The sequence below is a fragment of the Ochotona princeps genome, chromosome 5 (genome assembly GCF_030435755.1).
Source record: "Ochotona princeps isolate mOchPri1 chromosome 5, mOchPri1.hap1, whole genome shotgun sequence".
Classification (NCBI taxonomy): domain Eukaryota; kingdom Metazoa; phylum Chordata; class Mammalia; order Lagomorpha; family Ochotonidae; genus Ochotona; species Ochotona princeps.
This window is the reverse complement of record NC_080836.1, coordinates 38,439,772-38,453,399: the sequence shown is the minus strand read 5'-3', so window position 1 is coordinate 38,453,399 and position 13,628 is coordinate 38,439,772. Positions and strand designations below refer to the sequence as shown.

The 13,628-nt window shown below is 37.6% G+C and overlaps 1 protein-coding gene across 6 annotated transcripts in view; it reads right to left on the bottom strand.

Moving 5' to 3' along the window:
* The window catches only part of GPD2 (glycerol-3-phosphate dehydrogenase 2), a 162,525-nt gene that overhangs the window by 77,919 nt on the left and 70,978 nt on the right, over positions 1-13,628 (bottom strand). For all 6 annotated transcript variants that reach the window (XM_058664494.1, XM_058664491.1, XM_058664493.1 and 3 more), the window contains exons 5-6: positions 13,272-13,369; positions 11,499-11,662 (exon numbers count right to left, since the gene is read on the bottom strand). In XM_058664494.1, the coding sequence (XP_058520477.1) occupies positions 11,499-11,662; positions 13,272-13,369 (262 nt within the window). The remainder of the gene's footprint in view (positions 1-11,498; positions 11,663-13,271; positions 13,370-13,628) is intronic.

Below are 13,628 nucleotides of genomic sequence, written 5' to 3'. Positions count from 1 at the left end.
TATTAATGTAAGACATACCCATCTATTTAAAAGACTATAATTAACATGAGCATTGAGTCTGACTAAGCAGATTGGCATTCAATGCAAACAGATGATATGAACTAGGTTTTAGCAAATTTAAACAAATCAGAGCAGATTTTATAAAATGATAATAATAGCATTTAAGACTCAGAGACTAATTTTAAGCTTTCTACATAGATAAAACTAGGGGATGTGTCATTCTTTTGTGGGGCTTAAAGAAAAGAAACAAGATTTAATTTTCACTTTAGCTTGAAAAATGTGATTTATTGATGGTAAGGCTATACTGGCTGGTATATTTTTATCTAATCAGTTGACAGGGCTCTAAATTTAATTCCATGAGTTTTGATTCTCAGCTGTTTTGCAAATTCACTTAAAAATTTGCAGCTTCTTATATCTTAAGATATATATTTTTTTTAATTTTAGAAGGAGACAGAGGGATAGACACATAGAGATAGCTCCCAAATGCTGGTTCACTTTGCAAAAACAACTTTTAAGTGGGACCAAAGCTTAGATTCAGGAAATCAATATAATCCTCCCATTTGTGTGACAGAAATCTTATTACTTGAGCTACCAGCTGCTGTTCCAGGACCTGCACAAGCATGAATCAGGAACCAAAAGTGAGAGTTGGAAAAAAAAATCTAGGCATTCTGATGGAAGACAAGGAATCTGACCAACTTAGCCAGAAGACAATAGCAATAAATTTTGGTAAAAACTAAAAGGAAGACATTATTATCTGTGAACCAGTGGCAGGGGGATAAAAAAAATGCATGTGGAATGCACAGCTGTACATGCAATGGAAAGATATACCAAAATTCCTTTTAAAAATAAAAAAATGTAATCTTTAAGGGGAAAATCAGAATAAGGAAGAAAGAAGAGGAAGAGAAGCTAGTTGTTCTTGAATAGTGTTCATTTTTTAAGGTCACTTTGAAACCTTGTATTTTACAGTTTTTAAAAATAAAATCTAATACATAAAGCAAAATGACACTGAACTGTATTAAGTTGATGGAATAGTCACACTGATAGAAACTCCGTCAAGTAGCTTTGAAAGACACTGACTGTCTTCATACTCTCAGTGGCACATGCCTTTACAACAATAACAATACTGAGAGAAAAAAAAAAAAACATTTTCAGTTGAGTGAAGTGAAATCAAATGTACTCCTGAATTTAAAATGGAACTACTTCTACTACTTCTAAGAAATCATCATGTGCGTTTTCTTAACCAAGTCCTTTCTGTAATTTTTCTCCACTGAAAGGGCTACAGATAATGACTAATCACTAAGAGCAATGAGCATTCGTAGTAAATAGATTATGGATTCTAGTCACCATTTCCACACAAGGAAATGAAGGCTTGTTGGAGAAAAGGCTGCCTGTTCTATTGGTTAGTGCAAGAAAGTTCTAAGATAAGCTAACCATTATGTTAAACAGGTGAGTGCAGAGAAGTCATGATAGGTCAGTGACAGCACATCCAACAGTTCGGGATGGAATGGGTATTTCAGAGTAGTTGAGTTTAATTCATTTCTAGTTCCAACTTTGAGCTAAGGTGCACCTGGGGAGCAGCGGGTGACAGCGAAAGTTCTTGGGGTCCTGCCACTCTGGTGCAAGAGTAGATTGGGCTCTAGGTTTCCAGATAGTTGTTGCAGATGGTAGATCACTGTCTCTATGTCTCTGCCTTTCAAATAAATTTCTTTTTTAAAAAAGATTTATTTATTTTTATTGGAAAGTCAGATACACAAAGAAGAGGACAGACAGAGAGGAAAGATCCTCCGTCCACTGAGTCACTCCCCAAGTGGCCGCAACAGCCGGAGCTTTGCCAATCCGAAGCCAGGAGTCCGAGCCTCGTCCTGATCTCCCACGCAGCTGCAGGGTCACAAGATTTCGGGTCATTCTCGACTGCTTTCCCAGGCCACTAGCAGAGAGCTGGATGGGAAGCAGGGCTGCCGGAATTAGAAGCAGTACCTATATGGGATACTGGTGCATTCAAGGCGTGGACTTTAGCCACTAGGCCACCGTACTAGGCCCTCAAATAAATCTCTTGAAATAATTTAGAGAGGTTTAGAAGTCAAAGTAAGGAGGTTCCTGTGGCCCACACATGGAGTTTTTTTTAAAATCAAACACAATTGATGGGTATATATTCATAATTTAAAAGCTGTATTGCATTTAGAAGATGAGAGAAAACATTCTACAAATAAATGGGAAAAATAAGCAGTTATCAAGTCTTTCCTACTCATATTGTACCTTATGGTAAGCAAACGTCTGGAACAAGAACATTATAATCTACTTAATAAATTAGACGGGAAAATGGAATTAGAAAGCGCCATTTTAAAATCCCTTAACCCTTAATGAAGTATTCGTATTGTCTGAACAAGAATCATGATCAACTTTAAAAAGCAGGGAGGGAACAGAAGGCAGGAAATGCAGAGTTTGCCCATTAGTTCATAAGGATTGCAATTTTTAGTTTATTATATTACTTTTATTACTTTTTCACCCATTTTATTTGCACCATAATGAGTATGTGTACAAAGATTCTTCAGAAAGTTCATGGAAATGATATTAAGAGATAATTTTGGTTCAAAAAAGTTTGATAGTTATATAATGCAGGCTTTCAAAAAGTTCATGGTAAAATGGAAATTATGAAAAAAGTATACATGAATCTGGAAATTATTTTACACCAACATCCTATTTTTAATATAACTTCCTCACAAACACCATGAAGCATCCTTGTATATTTTATTGAATTATTTGGTTTCTTTTTTGTTTGTTTTTTTTTGTTTGTTTTTTGAAAGCATGTGACAGTCTTAAAAAACAGCAGTGACTGAAAGCAGCCATGATATTATAATCTTCATTTTATAAAAGTTATTTTTAATCAAAAAACATGTTCATAAATCTCCGTTGGGTCCAAAATATTAACTCACATATTCAGCTATGAATTCTTCTTTCTGCTTATAAAATACAGATCATACGGTCCCATTCCCATGGCGCATACCGAGTTGTGTTGACTAAGATAACGTCTAAAAACAAATGTTTAGAAATTCACACTCTACTAAGGAAATGTAAAACATTGCTAACAGCAGGCAACAGACATTGGTCAAATGTTCCACGTGTAGGTAGTGAGGTCTGAACAGCTGCATGTTCACAGTTCATCGCAAGCACGGAGGCTTTTGACCCCGAAGCCAGGCGCAATGTCTGGCGATTAGTCGAGACTCCACGTATCGTTTTTGGATGAATGAGCAATTTAGGGGTGAGAGTAAACACATTTTTAGATAGCTTTTATTTTTAAGTGACATAATATTTGTATGTAATTATAGTGTACAATACGATAATTCAATATGTGAATATAAGGTGTAATGATCATGTCAAAATAATTCACAATTCCTCAAACATTTAGCAATCTGATACACCAGCACCTGCCTTTGATTCTGTATCTTTTTAAAAAGTGTCAACCGCAAGACAATGAGAGAGGAAGACAGCTTACTGTAAACTCCCTAAAACTATTTGCTCAATTTATATACACATCCCACAGGTGAAATTTTAGAACCATTTTAAAGTTTTTATACGCAGAGTACAACAGGGATGACTACTGCCTCAGTACGCTATACTTGATCAAATCTATTTCTCTGTATTTTAACAGGAAGAAAGCCTGGTGTTTACTACATGCTGATCAAGTGAGCAACAAACAATTGCAAAGGTTTCTGGGGGATATTCTGCTCTGTCTGCTCATCGGGAAGCTAAGGCATATGCTGAACGTTAGCCTGGGTGGACACAGTGTGTCCTATTTATTCAAGGCTTCTTCTGGAGCCACAATTGGTAAGTTTTGTTTCTTGGGGGTACATGTCAAACTTCATTTACCATTTGTTGGTATCCAAATGCACTGAATGGCAAAAAAGCAGCATGTGGGGGCAAAAAAAAAATATGCCTGCTGTATGGGCAATAATGTCAGCTTCGCTTATGTTACTCAGAGAAAATAAGATGATAAATACAACGAGAAAGCTGGCAACAAGACACCAAGATAAAAGTTACTGCTTTAATTGAGAAGAAAGGGACTGCACAGGCACAGAGGAAATACTGAGATAAGTACATCTTACACAAACGCTAAAGGGTATATACCTCTACAAGCCCTTTTCAGACGCTGTGGATTCTAATTCCTAAATTACTAAGATTATGTGCTTACCAGTAGCATATTCACATGAATGATCTTTTCCTCTCTCTCTTTTTTTCCAAATAAACTTTGGCAGATTTTTCTGGAATAATCCCCACATTTTACATATATGGGGGGGACTTGTGGAACTGATGTTTCCATTAGGAATATTTCCATATAGAAATTTGGTGGACTTAATATTATTAGTAAAATTGAATAAGATAAAACAATATTTAAAACATGTTTTGGACTTACAAAGGTATTTATGCTTATTAGCCCATTGACAATTCAAAACAGCCATAACTTAGCTGAAATTTATAAACCTGTAGGACTCAAAACAATTTCGTTTGTACACCACAGATTTTTAGATCCTCTTTGCTGATTGTCCCAACTATGCTACAATACTTCAGAAAGTAGCTTTCTAGTATGTTTGTGGGATGATTACAATTATATTTCCATTTTACAGTTTGCCAATGCCATTTTTAACATCACATTTCTAAGTCTTATCTACACTAGTTAGCTAAAAGTCATCACTTTCAATGCCTTATTTAACTCCAGTATATGACTACACCAGAAATTGTTTCTCCATTTGTCTCTTACTGATGATTGGCATTATTTTCTCTTGAAATTAATATCCAGACTTTCATGAATTTTGCTAGATCACATACATACTAACAGAGTGACTAAATCACAGATATATATATGCATGTTCAGCTTTACTAGGCACATCCCACCGAAGCTATAATCAACTTACACATATTATGCAATAGTTTTACAAAGTTTGAAAAAAAATTGCAAAAGACTATTTTCAAAAAACACATGCTTATGGGCCCGGCGGCATGGCCTAGCGGCTAAAAGTCCTCGCCTTGAACGCACCGGGATCCCATGTGGGCACCGGTTCTAATCCTGGCAGCTCCACTTCCCATCCAGCTCCCTGCTTGTGGCCTGGGAAAGCAGTCGAGGACGGCCCAAAGCTTTGGGACCCTGCACCCGCGTGGGAGACCCGGAAGAGGTTCCTGGTTCCCGGCATCGGATCGGTGCAGCACCAGCCGTTGCGGCTCACTTGGGGAGTGAATCATCGGAAGGAAGATCTTCCTCTCTGTCTCTCCTCCTCTCTGTATATCTGACTCTGTAATAAAATAAACAAATCTTTTAAAAAAACAAAAAAAAACAAAAGACACATGCTGATGAAAAGATTTCAAACAGGACAAAGAACCCTAGGAGTAAAATTCAGACTCCAGTTATTCCTCAGGAAGAGGGAAGATGAGGGAATGGGGAACAGTCAGTCTCAGGGTGTTGGTAGTTTCCTGGGTTCCAGGGACAGTTTGGTCTAGAGCAAAGGCTCTTCATGGCTCAAGTCCCCAATCTGCCATATGGGTAATAAGCATTATTTATACATAGCAGCATTCATGCGGTTTTCAATCTTGCTTTGGACAGTACCAAAAGATGGGTAAGGACCTTGGGAACTGTTGGGAAATTAAAACTTCACATTTTATATTGAATTTATCATATTTCTTCTTTTGCCACAAACTTACAAAAGAGTAATGCACACAAGTTTTTAATTTGCTGTGCCAAATTTTGACAGTTGAAGTTCCCAAGATAATCTCTTAGCAGTTTTGTTTGTTCGTCCGTTTGTTTTAGGCCTCCTCATTTGATACTCACAGGGATTGGGCCCCGGAAAATAATGAAAGGGATCTGGTAATCTCTTCCAATTTTTTTCTTGAATACGTCTACCTTGAAAGCATTTAAATTAGCCAATTAGAAATGTAAATATTAAATATGAGGTGATTCCAAATGATTAGCCAACTGCCTAAAAAAAAGATTATTTCAAAAATAAAATATTAGTGTATATGTCCCCCAAATCTGTGTTTACTTATAAATTACATATATGTTCTTTGGTGTTTCCATGCTATAAACATAGATTGAAAAAGCTTTCATGTGTTTTTGCCACACCCCAGCGGATGGTCTTTGGGACTTTATGAGACCCATATACTCCACTGTGGAGATTACCATCCCAATTTATGAGAATTTTATTAAGAAGCAAAGAATAAACATTGTATTACTGTATCACTATGAGGAATGCACAAAAAAGTTCACAGAAAATCTTTTATCTGTTCATTCAATTTCCTACCAACTTTTTAAAGTGCTGTCATACTTTGCTTATAAATCCACAATGTTCCATTTTCCATTCCACTTCTTTCAATAATTAATGTGACTGTCAGATTTAAAGCTGATAATGTTCCATTAGTATAACAACTATTTTTACAAAGAGTGTAAATTAGGATGTTCAGGCACCATCTTTGAATGTGACATGTTTGGAGAACTCAACCAAAACACAACACCTTTACTGTATTGGGTAATTTATTATTCTTTTTCTTTGGCTATCAAAGCAGATACAATTAACAGCTTAATAGACTTACGTTTAACCTAGGCTTTCTTTTACTAAAGTGTACAGATGTGGCTGCATGCCTACAAGAGTAATAGTCTCTCTTCCTAACAAAAGAGTCAGAATTCCACAATATGCCTTTTCTGCCAGAGGCATCGTTCCCCAAAGCACACAGCTAACTACATCTCCTGCTGTACCTGTAACAATTTAATTGTATAAGTCAGCTTAGTCAAGCATCCCTGGCTCATGACTGGGAGACATGAAATTCATTGTCATTATTGTCCCTGTCATTTTGGATCATTATATCCTGCTGCAGAATTTTTCTCACTTCAGTGCCTTTTTACCTCCAGGAGCCAGGGATTATAGCTGAGGTTGGGGCGGGGGCAGGACCGTGAACTACATTTACCTCAGGGGAGCCAGAGATTAAATTGGCTTTGCTCTCTCACGAGCTAAATTCATCTATTTGTATGCTGTGAGTTTTAGGTTGGAATAAAAATGAATATTCTAGTGAAACCTGGGCTTTAATTCCCCCTCTGAAACATCGATGGAGCCAACTTTTATTTACATTAGGAAAGCCAAAGTAATTTCTTGTAGGTTGTGATTTTCATATGTGCATTAGGAATACTTACGGGCACCATCAGGTATGAAATAACAGACATCTCTCTCTGTCACTGTCTTGACTATCAGAAAGGAAGAATTTAAAGCTATAATTTTGTTCTCTGGTTTCATTTTATGGAAGCTTAATGGGTGTATTTAATGGTTTTAAATATTTAATGAGTTTTAATTATATCTCATTTTCTGGGCACTGGATTGGATGGCTGAAGTTCAACTAGAATAGCACCGAAGATCTCACCCTGGGAACTAGAAGTCTGAAGTAAAGTTGACAGAGGAAGACAAGGTACATTCCTAAGGAAACTGGCTACCCCCCGGCAGCTGGTTCACAGAATTTCACAGCCTGCCAAGTCATACAAGGGGGTCAGGGCTCCAACATTTCCGGCAAACTTGGGAAAATGGCTTGGTCACCACCTGCCCCACTTGGGATCCATCTTATCAGCAACAATGGCCAGGGTCCAGGTGAGGAGTTCTCCACTAGGGCAATGTCAAGAGCTGGGAAGTAAACACTGGGATATGTGTCAGTCAAAGATTCAGTAAGCTGACTGGATGTTTCCTCTCTCAGAACATAAGAAGACAAACTAACTGGAGGAACAATCTCTGCTATGTCACTTCCTAACCCAAACTTCTTTTCACACGGATGTCTTTTTCTGACTTCAAAAAGACAGCAGACATTTTTCAACCTGTGTCACTGTGCTTTTTCAGCAGCTAACAATAACGCAAACAATGGGGGCCAGCCTGGTGGTTCAACAAATTAATCTTCCACCTGCAAGCACAGCATCCAATATAGATGCTGGTTTGTGTCCCAGCTTCTCCACTTCCCATCCAGCTCCCTGCTTGTGGCCTAGGAAAGCAAGAGGAACCCTGCAACCACATAGGAGGCCCAGAAGAAGCTCCTGGTTCCTGGTTTCAGATGAGCTCAGCTCCAGCTGTTGAGGCCACTTGGGGAATGAACCAGCGGATGGAAGATCTTCCTCTCTGTGTTTTCTTCTCTCTGTAAATCTGCTTTCCCAATAAACATAGATAAATATTATAAAAAAAACATAGCAAAGGTGCCTACTTTTACCACTCAGAGAATAGCCACTATAATAAAAATAGCTAAAGTTTGTGGGATTTATTCTATTACCCTTACAGAATTTTATGGGGAAATCAATTTTGCTTTGATCCTATACAATAGTCATTAGACTTTATTTAGGGTGAATTATGCTTATGAGTAAGTAAGATATGATTTTGCCTCTTTATTTTGTACTTAAGAGAACATCTTACAATTCTTAAAATCTTTATATTATATTAAAGTGATCTTAAAGATTCATTTCAGCCCCTAGTGCAAGTTCATGGCAGTGTTTACTTTTCACCCTGTTACACAGACATATAGATATATAGAGATATGATATATAGAGAGGAGGAGAGACAGAAAGAAAGATCTTCCATCCAATGACTCACTCCCCAAGTGGCTGCAACAGTCAGAGCTGAGAAGACCCGAAGCCAGGATCCAGGAGCCTCTTCCAGGTCTCCCACATAAATGCAGAGTCCCAAGGCTTTGGGTCATCCCTAACTGCTTTCCCAGGCCACAAGCAGAAAGCTGGATGGGAAAGGGGGCTGCTGGGATCAGAACTAGTGCCCATATGGGATCCTGGCACATTCAAGGTGAGGACTTTAGCGGCTAGACCACCGTGCTGGGCCCTGCTTTTCACACTGTTATACTTCATTTTACTGGTGCTGAAGGTACTATACAATGTATTACTAAGAAGAGTTCTTTGCCAGCAAAATTACCAGTGGTATTTAAAACTCATTTGATTACTCATGTCATTTTGTTCATTAGAACCAAGATTATCCTGAAGTGGGAACTATACAGTTTATCCTTTCAGTTCACTTTAAAATAGCTACTTTTATGTTAGGTGAATTTCTTCCCATTAAAATATTTTTCAGTAAAAAATAAAAGTTACTTCACACAGCCTGAGTGTATTCTGAAATCGCCTGATTTATTATAACTCATGAAGCTTATTTATAAGGAGCAGCAGTTTTTTTTTTCTTATGAAGAAAGGTTTGCCTTACAAACTACAGTGTTTGCACTTGTGTTGGCAATAGCAAGCATCCCTAAAAGCACTGTTTTCTCTCTAATATTCAGGTAACAGGATGATTCTTTTTTCTGACTAGATAGTAAGAAGTCCTTCCTTAGATGAGCATGAATTCACTTAATTCTTCCACCAGCTCCTCTCCTCTTTAATTCTCTGTTGCTATTCAGTTTTTTTTTTTTTTGCCCCATCATTTTGGGTAACACAGGAGCCATCCCTTCTGTGAACACATGGAACCACAGCACACAGTAGTTTACATCCTTGTTTGGCCTTATATCAAGTTTGACATACCTGGACCCATATCATTTTAGAACAAGGTCTTAACCAAATTTATCTCAAGTAACTAGAACAAAATTACTTTTACTCTATTCATTCAAGAATTAAAATTTTATACCATTTCCAAGGAGAATTGGAAAATTTCTATAATAACTGTGGAATTTCTAAATAATCATCAATAGCTCATCATTGTGCAATCTGTAACAAGCAAAAAGGATCAATTCAAGATTAAGGAAATTCTTGTTCTTCTTATTCCCAACAGAATAATGTTTCTTCTGCATTAGACTGCAGCGTTCCTTTCATTTTTTCCCCTATAAAATCAGTCAGATTTTAAAGATTTATAATAATACCAAAGTAACATTTGATAGGAAGTCACAAATTGAGATATGATCGCCACTAAATTCCTCTATAGGAGATCCAGATAATACGCAATCTAACCAAGTCCATTCGTGTCTAGCACGTAACATGGTATAGAAAATATATAAACACATGAGGATTTGTGCAGTGCAGGCAGGATTAGTAATCAGAGGCAAAGCCCACTAACGTTTCGATGTCAGGTCAGGCACGATGCTAATGCCTTCTTACTCCTCCTGGACCACAAACCTCTTTACTATAATCACCCAATAAACTACAACGGAGTAACATTAAGGGCTGATGCAGAGGAAGTAAATTCACAGTTAAGGTTGTCCTTTAACATACAGGATCAATGAAGGGCACCAAGAAAGTAGCTAAGACCCCCCACCCCTCGTGGTTCTCAGATGCTGGAAAGCACTGCAAACTGTTAATTTTCTAGCTTTTAATGTTTGTCTAACACAATTAACATTTTTTCCAATATTGTTGCTCACAGGACATCTTCATGAGTCCAGTCCCCCTTGCTCCCTATGCACATATACGTTTTGCATTTATATATGAAAGTTTGACAGACAGCTGAAAAGAAGTAGGGAAAAAGGCAGGTGCGGCCTTGGGACATCCTATAACGTGAAGTATAGCTTTCAGTCTCCTGAGAAGCTAACACCACCAACAAAAACATCTTCATGCTAACAGTCTAGCAACCTAACATCAAATATCAAAATTCACATAATAGGGAGAAGGACAACTGGGACATAGAAACTAACCTTTAATTTGTGTCATAAAATTTCTAAATCTTCTTAAACCTGTACAGTTACTATCTGTGTTTAGCTATTTCCTTATAAATGGATATTTTTGGACTATTTTCCAACCCTATATACCCTTTAAAGCTACTAGTACATTTCACAAATGGTTTTGTTTGTTTTGCTCTGTGGTCCATCTCTCAGATAAAAGTGTACAAAATTGTAGTGCACATGCACTTAAAAAAAGAATGTTTCATCCTGGCAAATGGACATTAGGTAATGTCACTGTTACAAAACATATAACATTGAAATAAGCAATAAAACCTGAGGGTTTGTTGGAAAAACTGTAATGTTCATCTACCTTCATCACATAAATTATACGTTCAAGAATTGTGTTCTATGCAAAGCACAAACATGTCAATTTCAGCCCAAGGGGAATTTTTCCCTAGGTTTATAACCCCTTGAAAATAGAGGTTTCATCCAGAAAATCCCACAGATCCTTGGCTGTTTTCACATTATAATATATTCATAAAGCAAATATTCGCTGGCAAACATGTAACAAATTAAATAGCATGAGGAAGGGGTCCAAACTGTTAAGAATGAGAAATGGACCAAACCTACCATCAGACATAATGTAGACATCAAACAACCAAAAGAATACACAAGATAAGCAATATTAAAAGCAAAACATAATGGGTAGTGTTTTTTTTTTTGAGGGGGCCACTATTAGAGAAAGCAGTGGATCTGAATGTGAGTGTGTGTGTGTATTACACTAGCACTAAAAGTAAGGATAAAAAACTATTTCACAGTTATACTGCAAAAGTCATAGCGTATTGCACACAGTTGTAGTAAGAGAGGAAAACATCATGTGTTTTTTTTTTAAAAAAAAACAAGTCACCTACCGTCATAGTAGACAATCGCTCCTACTAGTTTGTCTTTCTGGAGCATGGGGAAATGTTCAAGGGCTCTCGATTTGCTGAGGACATAACTGCTTTTCAAGCAATTACTTCCTGCCACCAGATCATAGAGCTTGATTCCTACCCAGTAGTAAGGCAACTGCCACCACCTGCAGCATAAAATGAGGAAAGGTTTGTTTTGAGAGGAAGCATAACATCATAGGATGTCCATCTTTTATTACAAGATACTATTCATTTAAATACAAAAGGCCTACCTGGAAATACAAGTGGACTGCAAGGAAACAGGAGATCTGCATAATTGTTGGTGACACCAACCTAGGTAAGTGCACATATGTCAAAGAACATGTGACCCTTCAACTCCGACACAGTTCTCAACATCTTGCATGTTAGGATGCTTGAGACTCAAATATCCAGATTGACTGAACCAGACTAGCACGGGAGTCTGGGTGACTGAACCATGCACTCAGGGTTAGGAGTAACTGGTTTGGGCAGGCATTTGGCAGAATGCCTAAGCAACTGCTTGGGATGCTTGCCTTCCATTTAGGGGTGATTGGTTTAGTCCAGGCTACTCTGTTTCTGATCCAACATTTACTAACATGTACCAAAGGAGCAGCAGTTGTTAGTTCATGTACTTGAGTTGCTTTCAACATAAAAGACCAGAACTAAGTTCCAGGCTCCCATATAACCTAGCCCATCCTTGGCTGTTGTAGGCATTTGAAAAATGAGCCAGTAGAGTAATATCATGTGTGTGTGTGTGTGCATGTATTTCTAAAAAAATTGAAAGAAATTAGTATTTTTTAATCATGAGTTCAGGAAGTAGTGTATAACAAAAGATAGAAAAAACAATAAAATCTGCCTGTAGGCCCCTGCAACACTTGTGTGGTAAACAGTAACATGAGCCGCTTTTCAACGTGCCCTGTGTTTTCACATAAGGCAACTTCATAGATAGCTCAACAACCAGGAAATCTGTGTTGCTTAATCTTATGTCTGCAAACAGAATTTCAGTTTGGGTTAACTTAGACTCTGTAACTAGCTTTAAAAGTTCTGGGCTTCTGGTTGGTTGATTCAGACTTTTCCTTTCCTATTCCAGAAGTAGGCCTCTTACAGTCTTTAGTGAAATGCAGTTATGAATCTATACACTCACAGAAATTCAAAAAAAGAAACTATGAATTGCAAATACAGAACACAGTCTCCTCTCTGTCTTTAAGATCGGATCCTTCATGATGGACTGATAGAGAATGATTTCAGAAAAGCCACACTGAAATACACCAAAGAAAATATTTGAAAGGAATTACAAATTACGAACAAATTCACAATAGGAAATGCCTCTCAGGAGATGGTGTTACGGCACAGAGGGTAAAGCTGCTATCTGCCACCCTAGCATCTTAATGGGCACCAATTCAAGTCTGGCTGCTCCACTTTCAATCCAGCTCCCTGCTAATATGCCTGGGAAAGCAACTGTTAGGTCCTTGAATCCATTTAGGAGACCCAGAATTCCCTGACTGCTGTCTTCAAATTGGCTAAGCTCCAGCATCGTGGCCATTTAGAGCGTGAACTAGTGATTGGACGGATGATTTTTCTCTCTCTCTCTTTTTATCTTCTCTTCTCTCTTCTCTCTCTTGCCTTCTTGGTATAACCTTTTGAAAAATAATATTTTTGAAACAACAGACATGCACATTGAGGATTATTTCCATTAAAACTGTGTTGTTCTACTGAGCTCACGAGTAAAGAGTATACAGGCTGTAACAAAAGACTTACTTATAAATTGGGAGCATTATAGGCAACGGAGCTGATAAATGGGGAGCAATTTCTAGTAGGTTGGCACGTTCATGAAGGGCTTCTTTTACCATCCTATACTGAAAAGCAAAACAGAGAAAATTAGTTTGGCAGTAACAGATCATAATATTTTCAAATGGCAAACAGACACCCTGCCAACTGATTGATACACAGGAACCTTCTACCTCTGAGCGAGGATAGCTCCCTCCTAATCAAATTTCTAATAATACATCATGCTGTCAACCTCAAAGATTTTTTAGAAGCCTTAACTGTATTTGCATAGGAGAAAAACACGCTGTCAGAGTTCCCAGGTGTAAGATATTTTCCTGACTTGAGTTA